At 36.1% G+C, this 17,518-nt stretch overlaps 1 protein-coding gene across 5 annotated transcripts in view; it reads left to right on the top strand.

Annotated features, from left to right (window-relative positions):
- Positions 1-17,518, top strand: part of SiaT (beta-galactoside-a-2,6-sialyltransferase) — a 107,210-nt gene that overhangs the window by 87,090 nt on the left and 2,602 nt on the right. For 3 of the 5 annotated variants that reach the window (XM_017616776.1, XM_017616762.1, XM_017616769.1), the window contains exons 5-6: positions 12,801-13,092; positions 13,160-13,257. In XM_017616776.1, the coding sequence (XP_017472265.1) occupies positions 12,801-13,092; positions 13,160-13,257 (390 nt within the window). The remainder of the gene's footprint in view (positions 1-12,800; positions 13,093-13,159; positions 13,258-17,518) is intronic. The other 2 variants (XM_017616784.1, XM_017616792.1) reach the window with 2 other exon arrangements.

Here is a 17,518-nt window from a genome sequence, read left to right as displayed (position 1 = left end):
TTTCCTTAGGTTATTTAAAGCGGAAAATGACCACCAAACCTTAATCTTAGCAGACAAATGTGCCAATGACCATCCTTGGGACACGTGCGGCAGGTGGCAGTTTCAAAAAAATCGGTTCAGCCGCTCTCGAGCCTTGCGAAAACTAACAAACGGCTTTCTGAATATATATTATTTGAGATATATTATATATTATAATTATATTGTGACAGTATCCGTTGTTTCAGATTGGCGCAATAAAATCTTGCCTAGTGTCGAATTCGCCCCTTGATATGGTCGTTACTTAAAGCTATTTATATTCGAAATTGCATGAAAATTGGAAAACAGGAATCTATAAGCTTATCCAGGCAAAAAGCTACCTACTTATCGAATTTTAAGCAAATCGGACCATAAATACGATTTATTCAAACAGATCGGTCCCTGGTCCACTTCTCGGACAAAATGGATAATATGTGCTAATATATGCTAAAAAGCTACCTACGTACCGATTTTTAAGCAAATCGGACCGTAAATACGATTTTTTTTCGAATAGATCAGTCCCTGGTCCACTTCTCGGAAAAGATGGACCATATATCCTAATATATGCTAAAAAAACTACTTACGTACCGAATTTTAAGCAAATCGGACCATAAATGGGATTTTTTGGAATAGATCGGTCCCTGGACCACTTCCCGAAAAAATGGGTCATATATGCTAATATATGCTCAAAAGCTACTTACGTACTAAATTTTAAGCACATCGGACTATAATAAGATTTTTTCGAATAGACCGGTCCCTGGTCCACCTACCCGAAAAAAAGTAAAATTTTTTTTAGCCTAAAACATGGCGGTTACCGAAAGCTGTTTGTATACAAAATTTCATGAAAATCGGACCAGCCGTTCGCGAGATTACCTGTTACAAAAAAAAAGGGACTTCTCTTTATATAATTAGTATAGATGAGGTCTACTATTGATATGAATTATAATGTGATCTTAGGTGTATTAAGCATACGCTCAGTGGCTAAGGAACAAGAAAAAATTAATGCAAATATTAATTTCTTATAAGGCAAAACTTAGTTACTAATTCATAAATATGCTTAAAACTAATTTATCGAACTTATATAAACTGCGTTCCAATAAGCTGATATTTTGGAACCTAGATATGATGAAAATATACCTATTTGTTAATAAAGATGCATCTAAAATCTGTAGATCTCTAAATCTTGTGCAAATTAGCTGGAATTTTAGAAAGAACTTGTTTTCCCTCTTATCTTCAAGAATTCGAAAGTTCTTAGTAGAAATTCAAAAAAGTTCCAATTTTGTATCACCCTAATGTGCACACATATACATATGCAAGTGTTTGCACCAATCTATTAATATCGTTGAATTATTTTAATATCTATTGCACAATTTTATAAAGGCAAGGCTAAAAAGTAGAAAATAAATAAAAATAAAAACTTGTTAATACACCGCGCTTTTATAAATGGACTAATATTTCTCAACCCATAAAATGGGTTTTGATAACTTTTGATTTTGAAATTTTACCAAAAGTCATTTAGTCTGTTCCAATAGCAGTCCGGTTTACAGGATTTAGTCAGAACTTACAGGAAGTCGTTCCTATTGACATAAAACCTGTAAGTGGGAACACTTTTGAGAGAGTAACTGAGCAACTGTTCCTAGTCAGAAGTTACAGGATTTAGTCCGGAGTTTTTTTCCTGTAAGTTCATGAAAAGTGTCAAACGATCAGCTGATTTGCATGTGCAAACAAAAACAAAAAACGGTGAAAGCAAAGAACCTTATATTTGTTAAAAAAAAATGGAAGTAAAAGTAATAATTATTTAGTGATATTTCAGCCAAATCAGTGTTGTACCAATGACATGTAAACAAACCGACTGACGTTTTTACAGGAAATAGTGCTTTTTGCATTCCCGTGGACTTCTGCATCTGTTCTCCTTTTACTCTCACTTGAGAGTATAAAATTGTAGTTTAACCGTTCCACAGGTTTTAGTCCGAAGATCAAAGGAACAGACTAATAATAAACAATTTATGAGATTGAAAATGAAAAGCTCGGGCGCATGTAATAGACTTGAATTGATATGAAAAGTAGTACATATACATATGATGTATATATGTGATATATATATGTATGTACATATGTGGGTATATGAATAACGATCGCTTGAAATCGATCTCAAATTTGTACTTGCGCTATAGAAATTTTAGGTCTATGTCAGGTATGGAATTTCAAAATTTCAAAAAGTGCCTAATGGACTGCAAAAATAGTGCTGAAAATGAGATGAAAGTACCACAAAATTAAAATTGCCTGGTTTAAAAGTGTGTACTTTCAGAAATAGTATTTCCAAAGTACACTGAAATCATATAATTAAAACTGATTAAAATACAAATATTTTACCACCAAAGGACCTTTCAGGAAGTTTTCGGGCACGAAGAATCTGAATCTTCAGATTATTTTTCACCAAAAAGCGTTTATTTTTACAAAATACGCCGCGGCTGCTGGGTGCACTACGGGGCAAATAAATAGTTTAGAAACATTTTTGAGAGAGATTGTTTGCATTTTTCTTCATGTTTTTTACATTGAAGCGAACGGGCCGCTTTTGGTAAAAATAAGTAGCAAACTGAGATTCTTCGGACCCTAAGTCCACAAAAGGTCTTTTAGGTGTGTAAATGCTTGCATTTTAATCATTTTTAATTGTTTTATATGCTGCACTGCGACCACAAACTTCATATTAAAAAAAGAGCGCTTAAAATCACCATCTTGGGAAAATTGAGAAATTACTTTTCTATACACAATCCAGACTTTCAGAAAAAATTTCGTCAATTTCCAGAAAAATGAGAAAATGTCGTACAGTGTTATTACAGTAAATAATTTTGATGATGGGTCCTCAAAGACTTATATAAATTCATAGTAAAATAACACAATATTCTAATTACAAAGGGGGGGATACTGGAATATAGCTATTGGGACATACTCACACATATATCTATGTTAAAAATAATGGCAGGGTGACGTTTTGACCAGTTTTGACAATTCTTCTTAATTTTTATTACATTCATGCAATGGCCCTTATCTTAATTATTAATTGATTTTAATTTTATTTTTTCCAATCTATAACGTAATATATGATGGCTTGTTATATACTGAAATATTATGAAAAATTTCTGTAATTACCGAAATTGCTGCTTGATGTAAACAACAAAGCATCTTGGATTGATCGCAATAAAATCTTAAACATAATTGGCGCAAAATGTTCGCCAGAATTTATACCACCCATTCTTCCATTTGAATTTCACAATAATCCATTAAATGGCATCAGACGAATTATTGCTGATGATGCATATTTACTGGAACTCTTCAAGTTCCAGTCAAGCAAATGTAGAAATAGGATTTTAAGTACAATTCAATTATTAACGACGACTCGAACTCGAACGATCCACAAATAAACTACCGCTCTTCCTTTTAATAAAGTATACTTTTATTCAAATTATATCATTTGTTTGGCGTTTTAACTACTAATTAAACATAAATCATTAGCATATATGTGTAACGTAATAGTTATGACTATACCAAGTGCTGTGACACTTTAATTTAAGATTTTTCAAAAAGTTGAGTAAATCAATGTGTGTAAGATATTTTTCTCCATGTACTTACATATGAGGCATTTCATGTCACCGCTGCCACCTCTGTACACGACCTCTAAGAATTTGGATGAAAGTTAAAGAGATTGAAGGTCTAGGTGACATGAATATACGTGGAGAAAATTTTTTTCCGGTATGACGTAGGGTTGCCTATTTACACGGGACTTAAATTTTAAAAACACATTATACATACCTTTCTTTAAAGTGCTGTATCTTGGAAACCATTTAACGAAACTTAATAAAAAAAAATATTTCTTCCGTCTTATTATGGGCTTTAGTTGTACATTTTTTACATTAATGTGCAGCATATAAAAACAAGAAAAAATTAAGTAATTTTTCCTTTTGATTTTTTTTTTTTTATATCATTTTTAAAAAATTTTTATTTTTACATAAAAAACATTGTCTATAATGTCCACTTTAAGTAGCCAAATACACGTAATGGGCTACTTATGCGTATGGACTCTAGATCGCCGAACGCTCGAGCAATATGATAAATAGACATTGAAATTTTATGAAATTGTTTATTTTTGAAAGAGAAAGGTGTGTAAAAACCAAAAACCATATGAATAAATCATATTAACTTTACTAAAGGTCTGAAATCATGAAAATCCCTTCAAGGAAATGGCAGAATTGAACTTGTCGGAAGTTCACATGGGAAATCTGCTTACGACTTAATTGCAGGAAGTTTTAAGAGACTAGCAGCTAGAGCAAGTATTCAACTCTTGATGATACAACAAATTCGTACACTCTACCAATAGCGTGCTGTATGTTTCCAATGGGATGCCTGTAAAAAATAACTGCAACTAGCTTTTCAGTGGATTTTTTTTTCAAGTATGACTACGTGCCAATTACTTTAACCTTATTTTGAGCTAGTTTAAAAGGTTAAATAACAGCAAGTTAGGGAACTTCATGTCTTTATTTAACGAATCTTTAAATCAATAAATAATTTTTTTCTTTTTAGTTCTAATCGCAATAAAAGCGTGTAGTTGGTTTTTTTTTAACTATAATTTTACTACTCATTAGGTTTATTTTTTTACACACATTTCCTTCTTCTTATTTTAATAAAAGGACTAACCTTGAAGCTATCATTACAGGTCTAATATTTTTTTGCAAGGAGTGTTATTGAATATTAGACCTCCAAATATAGCTTCAAGGTTAGTCCTTTTATTAAAACAAGACAAAGGAAATACACACCTTTTCTAAAAACAAACCCAATGAGTAACAAAATTATAGTTAAAAAAAAACCAACGTTAAGTTTCGTTAAAGGGTGTCCAAGATACATCACTTTACAGAAAGGTATGTATGACGTTTTCTTAAAATTTAAGTCCCGTGTAAATAGGCAAACCTACGTCATATTGGCAAAATATGCTGCACGTATATTAATGTCACCTAGACCCTCAATCTCTTCAACTTTCATCAAAATCCTTAGAGGTCGCGCACAGAGGTGGCCGCGGTGACGTGAAATGCCTCGTTTAAAGTGCAAAATCGCGTATAGTCATTCTGCAAAACCGCGTAACTGACATTGGCTGCCAAAAATTGGATTTTCTCACACAAGCTGTTGGCTCAATCTTTATACATTCGTCCTGAAATATACTAGCCAGAAATGCGATTGCTTTATAAAAAAGAGAACCATTTTGAATTATGAGTGTTTTTACGCTCTAGAAAATAATTTCTGCAACTTCACATCCGCGGTTTTGCATTTTGTTGATACGCGGTATTGCACTTTAAACGACGATATATTTGATAGATTTGTTTTTTTTTTTTTTATGATAGATTTTTTCATGACGTCGCGGCAACACTGTTCATAATCAGCTTTATCATGAGTTTAATTTTCCCCGAACTGGTTCACTTTTCACTCTTCACAACCAAAAAAACGTGCTACGAATGTATCTGCCTACCTATTAACATATATACCGGGCAATTGAATATATTTATATGCTTACGTAAATATTAAATATGTATGTACGCTATAGTAAAAAGAGAAATCAAACAAATCGTACTCACCTTGGTCTCCGGCGATGATGGTACCAACATGCTGTCGAGAACCTGTGTGGAGTTAGTCGATGTTCAGACACGAAAACTTTTGTTGCGGAAACTCGAAGCTTGTAGGGCAGAGAGCGACGAGGAAAGGGGACGGGTACCGAGTCGCCCGTACTCGGGAAACACGCTTTGTGCTCTCGTTCGCCTGAGTAATTCAAGTTGGCGATTCACAGCTGACAACAACAATTGCGTACAAAAGAGTTTCTGTGTGTGAATGCAAAGGGCAACACCAAAAGAGAAATCGCCGATAATAAGAAACTCGAGTTTCCGTGTTTGAACGCAGACTTAGAGAATTTACTACAAATGGTCATACATACATATTCCCTACTTCAGCCTGTGCTCTGAGGTCTTTACCTACTGCCCTACTCACAGTATTAACACTCGCTCGTTGTTCGGGGCATCGAGCGGGTCTTAGTCAGTGTTGCCAGGTCTTCGGCATGAGAAAACGTCTCTATTGGCATGAAAAAACGTCATTTCCTACCCAAAAACGTCTTTTTCAAATGAATGTAAAAAAATGGTCTTATTAAACTTTTAATGCATACCTTAGGTACATAGATATGAACGTAAGGTATATTAAAATGTCATTTCGACAGAGCACATTTAAAATTCATTGTAAACTGGTTTGAGATCGTTGATATAAAAATCATTTTATACATATACTTGTGACCAGCTGATTAAGTCAACAACATTTCGATCGATTTTGGCTGTGTCTCTTTTGTTTATTCAATGTTTATTATTTTTCCATAAAAGCCAAGCTCATTATAACGGGTGATTTTTTTGAGGTTAGGATTTTCATGCATTAGTATTTGACAGATCACGTGGGATTTCAGACATGGTGTCAAAGAGAAAGATGCTCAGTATGCTTTGACATTTCATCATGAATAGACTTACTAACGAGCAACGCTTGCAAATCATTGAATTTTATTACCAAAATCAGTGTTCGGTTCGAAATGTGTTTCGCAAACCCAATTGCTGCGAACGGCGACGAATCGACATTTCACGGTCTTCAGCAACACTCTCAGAAACAGACGCAATATTCTCTTCTGTACGCACTGTACGCATTCGTGTGGTTGGTTTAATGTCCAATAAAGTAAACTGAGTGCGAAACTTGGTCACAATCGCATTAATTGTTTGCTCACTTGGTCGATTATGTAGACCATAAATCGGACGTAAAGCGAACCGAACACTGATTTTGGTAATAAAATTCAATGATTTGCAAGCGTTGCTCGTTAGTAAGTCTATTCATGATGAAATGTCAAAGCATACTGAGCATCTTTCTCTTTGACACCATGTCTGAAATCCCACGTGATCTGTCAAATACTAATGCATGAAAATCCTAACCTCAAAAAAATCACCCGTTATAACAAACAAAATATAAATCCACATTTCAAACTTTGTGCAAAAGTTATAAAAAATCTGTAAGGTTTCAGCTAGATTTTCAATTTTTTATTCAGATTTTTTAGAATTTTTTTGAGTATGCAGCNCAGTGTTGCCAGGTCTTCGGCATGAGAAAACGTCTCTATTGGCATGAAAAAACGTCATTTCCTACCCAAAAACGTCTTTTTCAAATGAATGTAAAAAAATGGTCTTATTAAACTTTTAATGCATACCTTAGGTACATAGATATGAACGTAAGGTATATTAAAATGTCATTTCGACAGAGCACATTTAAAATTCATTGTAAACTGGTTTGAGATCGTTGATATAAAAATCATTTTATACATATACTTGTGACCAGCTGATTAAGTCAACAACATTTCGATCGATTTTGGCTGTGTCTCTTTTGTTTATTCAATGTTTATTATTTTTCCATAAAAGCCAAGCTCATTATAACGGGTGATTTTTTTGAGGTTAGGATTTTCATGCATTAGTATTTGACAGATCACGTGGGATTTCAGACATGGTGTCAAAGAGAAAGATGCTCAGTATGCTTTGACATTTCATCATGAATAGACTTACTAACGAGCAACGCTTGCAAATCATTGAATTTTATTACCAAAATCAGTGTTCGGTTCGAAATGTGTTTCGCAAACCCAATTGCTGCGAACGGCGACGAATCGACATTTCACGGTCTTCAGCAACACTCTCAGAAACAGACGCAATATTCTCTTCTGTACGCACTGTACGCATTCGTGTGGTTGGTTTAATGTCCAATAAAGTAAACTGAGTGCGAAACTTGGTCACAATCGCATTAATTGTTTGCTCACTTGGTCGATTATGTAGACCATAAATCGGACGTAAAGCGAACCGAACACTGATTTTGGTAATAAAATTCAATGATTTGCAAGCGTTGCTCGTTAGTAAGTCTATTCATGATGAAATGTCAAAGCATACTGAGCATCTTTCTCTTTGACACCATGTCTGAAATCCCACGTGATCTGTCAAATACTAATGCATGAAAATCCTAACCTCAAAAAAATCACCCGTTATAACAAACAAAATATAAATCCACATTTCAAACTTTGTGCAAAAGTTATAAAAAATCTGTAAGGTTTCAGCTAGATTTTCAATTTTTTATTCAGATTTTTTAGAATTTTTTTGAGTATGCAGCTTGATAGCGCATTAAATTATAATGTGCAAGTTTGAATGGGCTAAATAATCGCGTTGATTTTTAATAATTATTTTTTTTTCTTGTAGGCATTTGGTTAGGGGGTCGGTTATCGAAAATGCTAAATTCCGTTCTACTAAGAAGGAGCATAGCAATATTTCAGCCTTTTTTGCGTTCGTTACATCTTCAATGAAGTCTTAAAAAAGTCGCCTAGTTTTTTCTGACTTTTTATGCCGCTACAGCTTTTTTGACGCTTTTGCGAGCGTGCGTGTTGCAATAGATCGGCTCTTCCTGATCCGGCTTTTAATGTGCAATTGCAAACATTACAGCAAGCCTCGTAACCTCAAGTGTTTACAAACCAGCCTTTGAACACGGGATCCTTAGTCCAAGAATCCAAAAATTCTACTGACGATAAGGGTCCGTCAAAAAGAAAAATTACTGGGAAGTTAAAAATCGTAATTTTTTACACAAAAAACGTCCAAACGTCAACGGGATACAAAAAACGTCCAAATGACGTTAAAACCGTCAACCTGGTAACGCTGGTCATAGTACCGCGCGGCAAACTTAATTATAATAAATGCGGAATAAAAAAAATTACTACATACAAAAACTAAAAATTAATAATAATCATAAACTGATCAAAATATCAAAGAAAGTGCTATGCCGTCTAAAACGGGGATTGGAAAAAGTGTGAAAAATATAGCTTGTGTACCTGTGTATAAGCAAATACAAACGGGCATACGTACATATGTACATACATGCAAATATTCATCAGAGTATGTATATGCTTATATATGTCTGCTCATAACCCTATGTACATACGTATGTCAACATGCGGTTGAAGAAAAAGCGAAAAAAGGTGATATCGCTAAAACTAAAAATCGGAGTAACAGCAAACAAAACGCACATGAATCAGTGATCTACTTACATGTTACTCAGATGTGATACTACAAAAATTCTATGCTAAATGCAAATTTCCCTAAAAACTAGATACCTGTCATATACATATGTATATGTATTTTCACTTATCAAACTGAAAAACGGAATTTAAAAAGCAAAGGAATATAGCTGTGAAAAAAAGGTAACTAAAACTTTAAGTACAAATTGAAGAGAACTCAAGAAACCTATGCAAATGACCATAACTAAGAAAATGACAAGAGCTGATCGCTGTGTTTCCAGCGCTGCTGCTGGTCAGTGGCGTAGGCGTAGCGCCCCACTTATGTATGCTCCCGCGTCGCTGCTACTGTTGTCTCGTCTCTTTCTGCTGTTAACATCCCTTTCCCAGTGGCTATAGGCCTGCTCCCACTGGAAGGGCGTTGATGTTGATGTCACTTGCCGTGATGTGATATGATCCGTGAATAGTGTGCTGTGCGATTGATGTGATGTACTATGTATTTAGGTGGCTTTTGTTCCATTGGTGCAAGTGAACCTATGTCGCTAGTACGTGCGGATGTGTGTTAATGTGCTTCCTGTGGCTCGAGGCTATTGGCAAAGATATTCGCTGTAGGTATGTACCAGTGTTGCCAAACATGGCCTTTTCCTTCCAAAACTGGTAGGTTTTTTTTCTATTTGGTAGGTTGGTAGGCTAGATTGGATTTTGGTAGGTTCCGCGACAATAATAGTTATTTGCGAAAAATATAAAATATGTATCTCCAGACATTTTAGCAACCTTGTTTACGAGAATAGTCCACCATTGTCCACCTGACAGAGACTTCATTGTAAGCCTTGAAGAATATCACCAAAACTAACCTATTGGTCTTTCTAAAGCCATTCTTGGCTAATATCGAGTTATCCTTTTAAAAACCCTACAAGGTCAGAATTCCTGAAAGGGACTGCTGTGAAGTGGTAGTAACTATGATTGACGAAAGGTGCCAAGCATGGTATACCGACGGATCAAAAATGGATGACGAGAGTAATGGTGCAGGCGTATTTTGACCAAAATTCCAGAAAGTCTAGTCTTCGCAATCGAAGCCTGTGCAGAAGGACAAATGGGGCCAAATTAAATATTATGTCGAATAGTCAGGCAGGTTAAAGGCCTTAGACTCTTTTAAAAAGGCAGCAGATTTGCGGACCACTTGGAAGCTCACAATAACGTAACGCTGTGGTGGGTTCCGGGACATGAAGGGTTTGAAGGCAACGAAAGCACGCAAAGCGTGCAAAGCCCAAATGCACTTGCATAGCCCCTAGCCTTTTGTAAGCTAGTGGAAGAAACCTCAGAGCATATACTATGTGACTGCCCACGTATCATAAATAGCAGACTGATACACATTGGGGAACGATTGTCTTCTTCATCCAAAATTTTAAACATGGCGCCCTCCAAAGTGCCTAACTTCTTAAAAATAATAAGGTTGGAGTTATTATAATTAGGGTTAAGCACAATAGATAGATGTGTAAAGAGACAAACATTTGTGTAAGTCTGTACAGTAAACTGAATTGTTATGCGTTGTTAATTTGTTTTTAATTTGTTTTGTTGTTAATTTGTTTTTATTGTACTATCTGTGTTTTAGTTTTTCTAAATATTGTGTAATCTACATTTTTAATAAACTTGACATAAAAAAATATAAAAAACTTAAATAAAATTTTGGTAGGTTTTGGTTGAGTTTGGTAGGAAGTTTTGTGCGGAGATCGTTGGGATAGCGCAGATTTCTCAAAACCGTGTTTTTTTTTTTTTGGTTGACAAGCGAGTGGAGGTCCTTTCGCCTACATTAATAAATGTGCAGGCGACCTGGAAGAAAAACAACACTCTCACTTAGTATATTGGCTAGGGCAGTGGTTGAGCGGTTACAGGGTTATAATTTTGCCTTCCGCTTACATAAATGTACATAACTTTGGTGACTGGGAGGCGTACGTACACATATGTATGTATATGCAGATTTGAATTATGGCATTAAGTGGTACTTACCTCCCGTTCCAAATTTGACACTTTATTGCAGCTTAGTGATCACCAGTGCCACAGATCCGTAAAAAAAGAAAACGCACAATTCGCACAAGTATACACCGATGTATATACATATATAAACTTTGTATATTTTAACACCTTTTTTTTACTTTTGATAACTTTTGCCACTAAAAAACCCGAAAATAATAACAATTTCTTTTAGATCCGATCACTGGATCATGAACAAATTAACGGTATTCCTAAATTTATATATGAGAATTGAAGTTGGTTATGTTTTTTGCTTAAAAATTACTTATTTAATAAAAAGTTCTATAAACACAAGATGCAAATTAAAAAAAAAAAGAGTTTTAATGATAATTTTCCTCGATTTCTGGTCGCTACGCTAAATTTTCGTCGCCAAAATTCTCTAAATTAAAAGCGGTGGGCCTAAAAGTATACTGAATCGAAAAGTAATAACTGTAATGTGTAACTAATCAGCCAAGTCTGGCTTTGGAGATTTTTGGCGATCAAAATCAGCTATAGTTAATGCTGGAATCCTGCTGCAGGTTTTCGATGGAGAAGGTGCTTTTTAAACTTTTAATAGCTGTCAAGAAAAGCGAAAAATTCATATACATAAAATTACGCACAAGAAATTTCTTAAATCCTTTATTAAAATGAGTTTGCAGCTCTCAAGAAAAATGCTCGTTTACTTATTTCTTCAAAAAAATTTACAGCAAAAGGAAAGTTCTTTTTCAAGCAACAGAAATAATAATAAATATTTCTTGTGATTTTTCATGAGAGCTGGATTCTAAACTTTAAGATACAGTTCGTATTTGAGGTTATTAGCTTTAGGGGGGGTTTAAACCCCAAAACTCACCCCTTGTGTGCGCTAATGCAACCGTGTATATTACTGCCGAAAAATTCCGTTTCTCATTATCTCCATTAAAAAATAAAAGCATTTTATACAGTATATTACAGAAACAGTTTTGCAGTAAATTAAAGGAACTCCTGGTATGGTTCACATAATACCAGGTATTCCTTTATTGTATGTATACCCCGAGACAAAATGATATGTCTAACAAAAGCATGTATGTAAATCAAAATTTCTCACTTTGTACAAAAATTAGAAAAATTCAAAAAAAGCTGCACAACAATATTCTAGTTTGAAGTTTGAATACCGTTGATCTTTGATTTTTTCTTGCGGACGACTTCACGCATTTTCTTCGATGCAAAGATACTAGCTTTGTTCCACACGCTTTCCGGGTTGCTCCGGTAATTAGAGCGTAAACATACATAAGTTACTCTCTCACAAGTGTCAAAACGTTCCAAAAGTGCCCAGATCGTGAGAAACACAAAAAACCACATTTCGTGCCCGGAATAAGCAAATGAGATCTAAACAATGCTGTTTTGGGCACCCACGAGCTTTTATTGAACGAACCTACTATGTTCGACAGTTTGTTTTATATGGAAGAAAGTAATAACACAGTCGGCAAAAAAATAACCAAAAAATCAACGCGAACTCTTAGCCTATTGAAACTTGCAAGTTAAAATGCTACAAAACTGCATACTTGGATTTTTTTTTAAATTATGAACATAAAGTTTGTTGTGGAATTTTTTTTTAATTTCCATACTAAGTGTATTTATGTATATATGCATGTACATCTTTCTACAAACCTATTATTTATAGCGCTGTACTCAACAGATAGTTTTTCAGGTCGTTACCAAGCCGCACTTTAATTTTACTCGTGCAGCAATATTTCAAAACGTTACGATTGCGGCCTGGGATCCAGGAAAGTATAACTCTTCCCTTAGCGAATGGACTACGACGGCGGACTACGATTTATTTACAAACTACAAGATATACCGTCGCAAATACCCGAAATCACGAGCATTCCTCATTGATCCACAATCAGTGTGGCGACTTTGGCAAAGCTTGCAAATATTTGTCGGAAGCCGCCCTATCCGCAAAAATCCACCAAGTTCTGGCTTCATTGGTAAGATATATCCAAATATGTACAAGTAAACGAAATTTCTTAACGTACTAATTTTTGTGCAACACAGGTCTCGCCTTGCTGATGCCATATTGTCCTTACATAGACTTTATTGAATACATTCCCTCAACACGACTAAACGGTCGATGTCATTACTATAGCAAGGAGGTGAGAAATCTGAATTCTCATTAATTTACAGCCAAATGGACAAGAGAAGTCCCAAACTGATAATGTATGAAAATAAGCGTGGTCCTTAAAAAAATCAAATGCACAGATATCACAAAAAATAAACTTTCGCCCCGGTTGGGGATGGTTGAGGCGTGCCGCACAGGGGGCAATGTTCAGATTCCTCTATAGAGGCTCAAACATTTTTTTTTATCTAATACCTAAAATCGATACTACCATAGTCGAAGATATCACATATAAATTTTGGTTCGAATTGGAGTCGGTTAAGGCGTGTCGCAAAAGCGTCAAAAGCTAAATAAAGAATGGAATTTCAAAATTCCAAAATATGCCTAACGGACTTCAAAGATAGTGCCGAAAAAGAGATTATTATTATTATTGTTGGGATAGAGCACTGCGACATTAAGATCTATTGCGCCCCCTTCATGGATTATAGTGTGTCTATTAATCCAGTATCCGAGAGACACTTTAGTATGGAACCTAAATCTACGGATTTTACTTCGCCTTTGGTTATCAGATGTTCACCCAGGTGTCTTTTGCGTTTATGCTTCTGTGCAGGACATTCTTCTAAGATGTGCTGTGCAGTCTCGTTTTCCGTCCTGCAAAATCTGCATCGCTTATGCGAGTAAACTCCCAGTTTAATCAGGGGATAGTTCAGCCTGCAGTGTCCTGTCAAGATTCCTGTAACAATTCTTAAGTTATTCTTTGATAAGCTCATACATTCCTTGAAGCGTTTTAGGTTATATGTTCCTACAAGTGCTTTGGAGTGCTCTATACCTGGTAGATTATCCCTGTAGCGATTTCTCTGAGCCTCTTCCTCTAGCCGAACAAGCTCAGATAGTTCCCCTTTTCCCAAGCCGCAGAATGGCTTTGGGCCGGTGAAAGGGGTTGATGCACCTCTCTTCACTAGTTTATCGGCAATCTCGTTTCCTTTAATACCAATATCTCCCGGAATCCAGAGAACCCAAACCTGATTGGTCAGAGCAAGAGTATTCAGCTTGTCGAGGCACTCCATCGCATGTGGCATCAAGTGCGCTGGTAAGTATGGCACACAGGAAGGTCACAACAAACACGCCGACCCAGCAATATGAACCGTTTGTGCTAAGTGTGGGTCGGGCACACTACAGCAGTTTAGATGTTACCTGGTGAGATCTGAGAGCTTTGATAGCCGCTTGGCTATCAGTCATTAAAGTCCGCGTATCTTTCTGTGGCGTATGTTTCAGCCTGGAAAATAGACATATGTTTTCCCATGGGTTCCGAGGATCTTAACCTAGGTCCTAACTACCCCTACCCCGGTACCCTCGTCGGTCCATGAGCCATTAGTGTACCAGGTAATCATGTTTTACTTTATCCGATATGTCTCGGATATGCCTGCCCAGCTCTTCTTATTACTCAGATCAGTTGTAACTTTCAGTTTTAAACTTCTATGTAAAGCTGAACCTCGGATGCAAGGTATCCCTCGGTATTACAATTTCAGGGAACTTATTCGTAAGAATATCCAACTTCCCACGATTAAGATACCCTGCTGCCCCGATATTGGTACCAGTCATCCGTAGTAAAGCTCTTTTCGCCTGAGTCTGTATGTGAATATGAAGAGAGACAAGATCTAAAAGAACCTCCAAGGATGCGGTTGGACAGGTTCTCATGGCTCCCGTTATGCATACGCATGCCAGCCTTTGTATCTTGGAGATCACTTTGGGTGCTCCATGTCGTGAAGTTCTATCGGCCCAAGCTATTATGGGTCGTACTATTGTCGCGTGGATCTATCTCGGTATCTTTGGTGTGCAGTCCCAACTCTTTCCTGCCATGGACCTACACGTCATAAATGATCTTACAGCTTTATTCACAGTTTCTTCCACGTGAGCTTTCCAGAGTAGTTTTTGGTCTAGTACTACTCTTAGGAATTTAACCTCTTTTTGGTACATAATGTTATTTCCATCTAGCCTTATCGCCTTTAGACTATCAAGTTCTTATTTCCTTGCGAATGGTACTATAGTGGTTTTTGCTGGTTTTGATTTGGATTTTGCTTTGGTTTGTTTTTGTTTTGTTTGTTTTTATTGTTATTATTCTCCATGTAGTTCCCACGAGTGAAGGGGTCAAAACTGTCCATCGTGTCATAGCCCCCAATAATACTGTAAGCCCACCGTTACTCCCTGAGGCGGGCAGGTCTCAGAGAGATGCACCGCTAGAAAACAGTCTGAGTACCCCCTACTGCAAACCTGTCCGATAGACACGGGCTATCTCGGATTAGGGGGGGGATTTAATGACTCCCCAGTCAGGATTATATGGCGGGAGGAGGGAAGTTCGGATGGGGAGGGATTAGGGATAAGGACGTCGGTGCGGTGATCTCGCATGGAAACCAGAGTGGCTAGTATCACGCTTACCCAGCGAGCGAGGCTGATACAGCGGCATCAGGTCACTATACAAGCTTCCCTATTAGTTCGTGGTGATATGTCGGTGGCCGAAGCAGGCAAGGCAAGGAAACCGACAGTGATGAAGCAAAAAAGAGATGAAAGTACCACAAAATTAAAATTGCTTTCTTTAAAGGGCCATTCTATTTTGAATGGTGGGACAGTTTACTCCAGAATGGAATGTCAACAATTGTGAATTATAGCTATGTTGTCGGATCTTATACAACAGCAAAAGATATTGCCTGGTGGCACACTGAAAAGAACTATATTTGACAAGCTTTTATTTAACTTACTCTGTAAGTAGTATGTTTGTAAGTATGTTTGTTTGGGGCAAATCTTGTAATCACTTTTTGACCTCAGAACCCAATGGCAATGCAATACGAAAGTTGAATTAATCAGACAGGTGGCGAAAGAGTCGAGATAATTGAAATCCCCGAATTTATAATCCGATTTGCTTCAAATTGAGAACGTATATTTCTAAAGCAGGGATCACACGATTTCTATATTTGGCTTAAAATTTGTCAAATGCATAGACAAATCATGTGAACGCTAAATTTAAATTGTCATTTATCACAAAAGACAAATATTTGTCTTCTTGTGGCAAATCAAAAAAAAGGTCTGATTTGCCACTTGACGACAAATGCCAGTGACAAATATATAAAAAATTTGTTGAGCGGTATTGCCATTTTGTTAAATTGTTCGTGCTTCTGAAGCTTTGTACTTTCCAAAAAAATCATGTTATTTGAAAACAATAAAGGTATCCACACACCTATGCGATTCTGTCGGTGCGAATCTGTTCCGACAAAAATTACAACAATTCCGACCATAGCTTTAAATGAGGAACCACACACTTGTACGATTTTGCTGCAGCGATTTATTCGAACATGTACAGTTCTCCTTTTCGTCGTGCCGAAATCGCAGACTGCCGCGTTTTGAGAACGAAAAAGGTCAATAGAAGGATTTTACAATATTAAAACAAAATTGAACGAAGGAAAACAAAACATATTTGATGTAGAAAAGTTAACAATTTTATTTTTGTTGAAAAATATTTTTTGTTTGTCTATAAATTGACAGTTTTTACTGCGATAAAATCGCACAGATGTGTGCGTACTTGCGTTTTTGAAGCAGTAACGTCTTTAGCATCAAAAACGGTGCGGATTCGTTGCGACAGAATCGCGTAGGTGTGTGGATACCTTAATTTCAAAATATTTGTTCAAACTGAACATTTGAAAACATGTACATATGTACATATACGTATTCGACAGTAGCTGAGTGTGCAGAGGAGCGTGCAACTATTTGTAAGCTTTCATGAGGTCCCAGGTTCGTATGCCGGCAGACGAACATATTAAAAAGGATTTATAAAAATATAATACATTGCTGAATATTATCTTGTTTATGCCGACGCATAAAGCGCTTTGATCCACTTCGCCGTGATTCAAAACGGATGCATAAACTAAATTTCAATACGCTCTGAATTTCAAAAGTGGGTTGACTCGAATTTGATTTCAAATCGCTTTTTTATTACTCACATCGGTTAGAAAACAGGTATAAACACATCACGATTTTGACGCGAAGTGAAAATAGACTGGTTTACTTTATGCAGCCCGCTTTAAATTTGAATTATTATTAAAATAAATTTGAATTATTGTTCGCTTTCATTTCGGTTAATCGCGCAAATAAATTATTAGAGAAATATCGAAATAAAACAACAAATTTTTTATACTTTTGAATACGGTTTCAGCGAGTGCGCTGTAAAGACACAGGTATAAACAATCGAAAGAAATATGTGTTGAGTCAAATTGGTTTTTTGTTAATGCGGTTCTTGCGTAGGTATA

The sequence above is a fragment of the Rhagoletis zephyria genome, unplaced genomic scaffold, assembly GCF_001687245.7.
Source record: "Rhagoletis zephyria isolate East Lansing unplaced genomic scaffold, Rhagoletis_zephyria_1.1 Rzeph_scaffold_00027, whole genome shotgun sequence".
Lineage (NCBI taxonomy): Eukaryota > Metazoa > Arthropoda > Insecta > Diptera > Tephritidae > Rhagoletis > Rhagoletis zephyria.
Note: the sequence above shows the minus strand (reverse complement) of the source record. Positions and strands in the feature narration are given on the sequence as shown.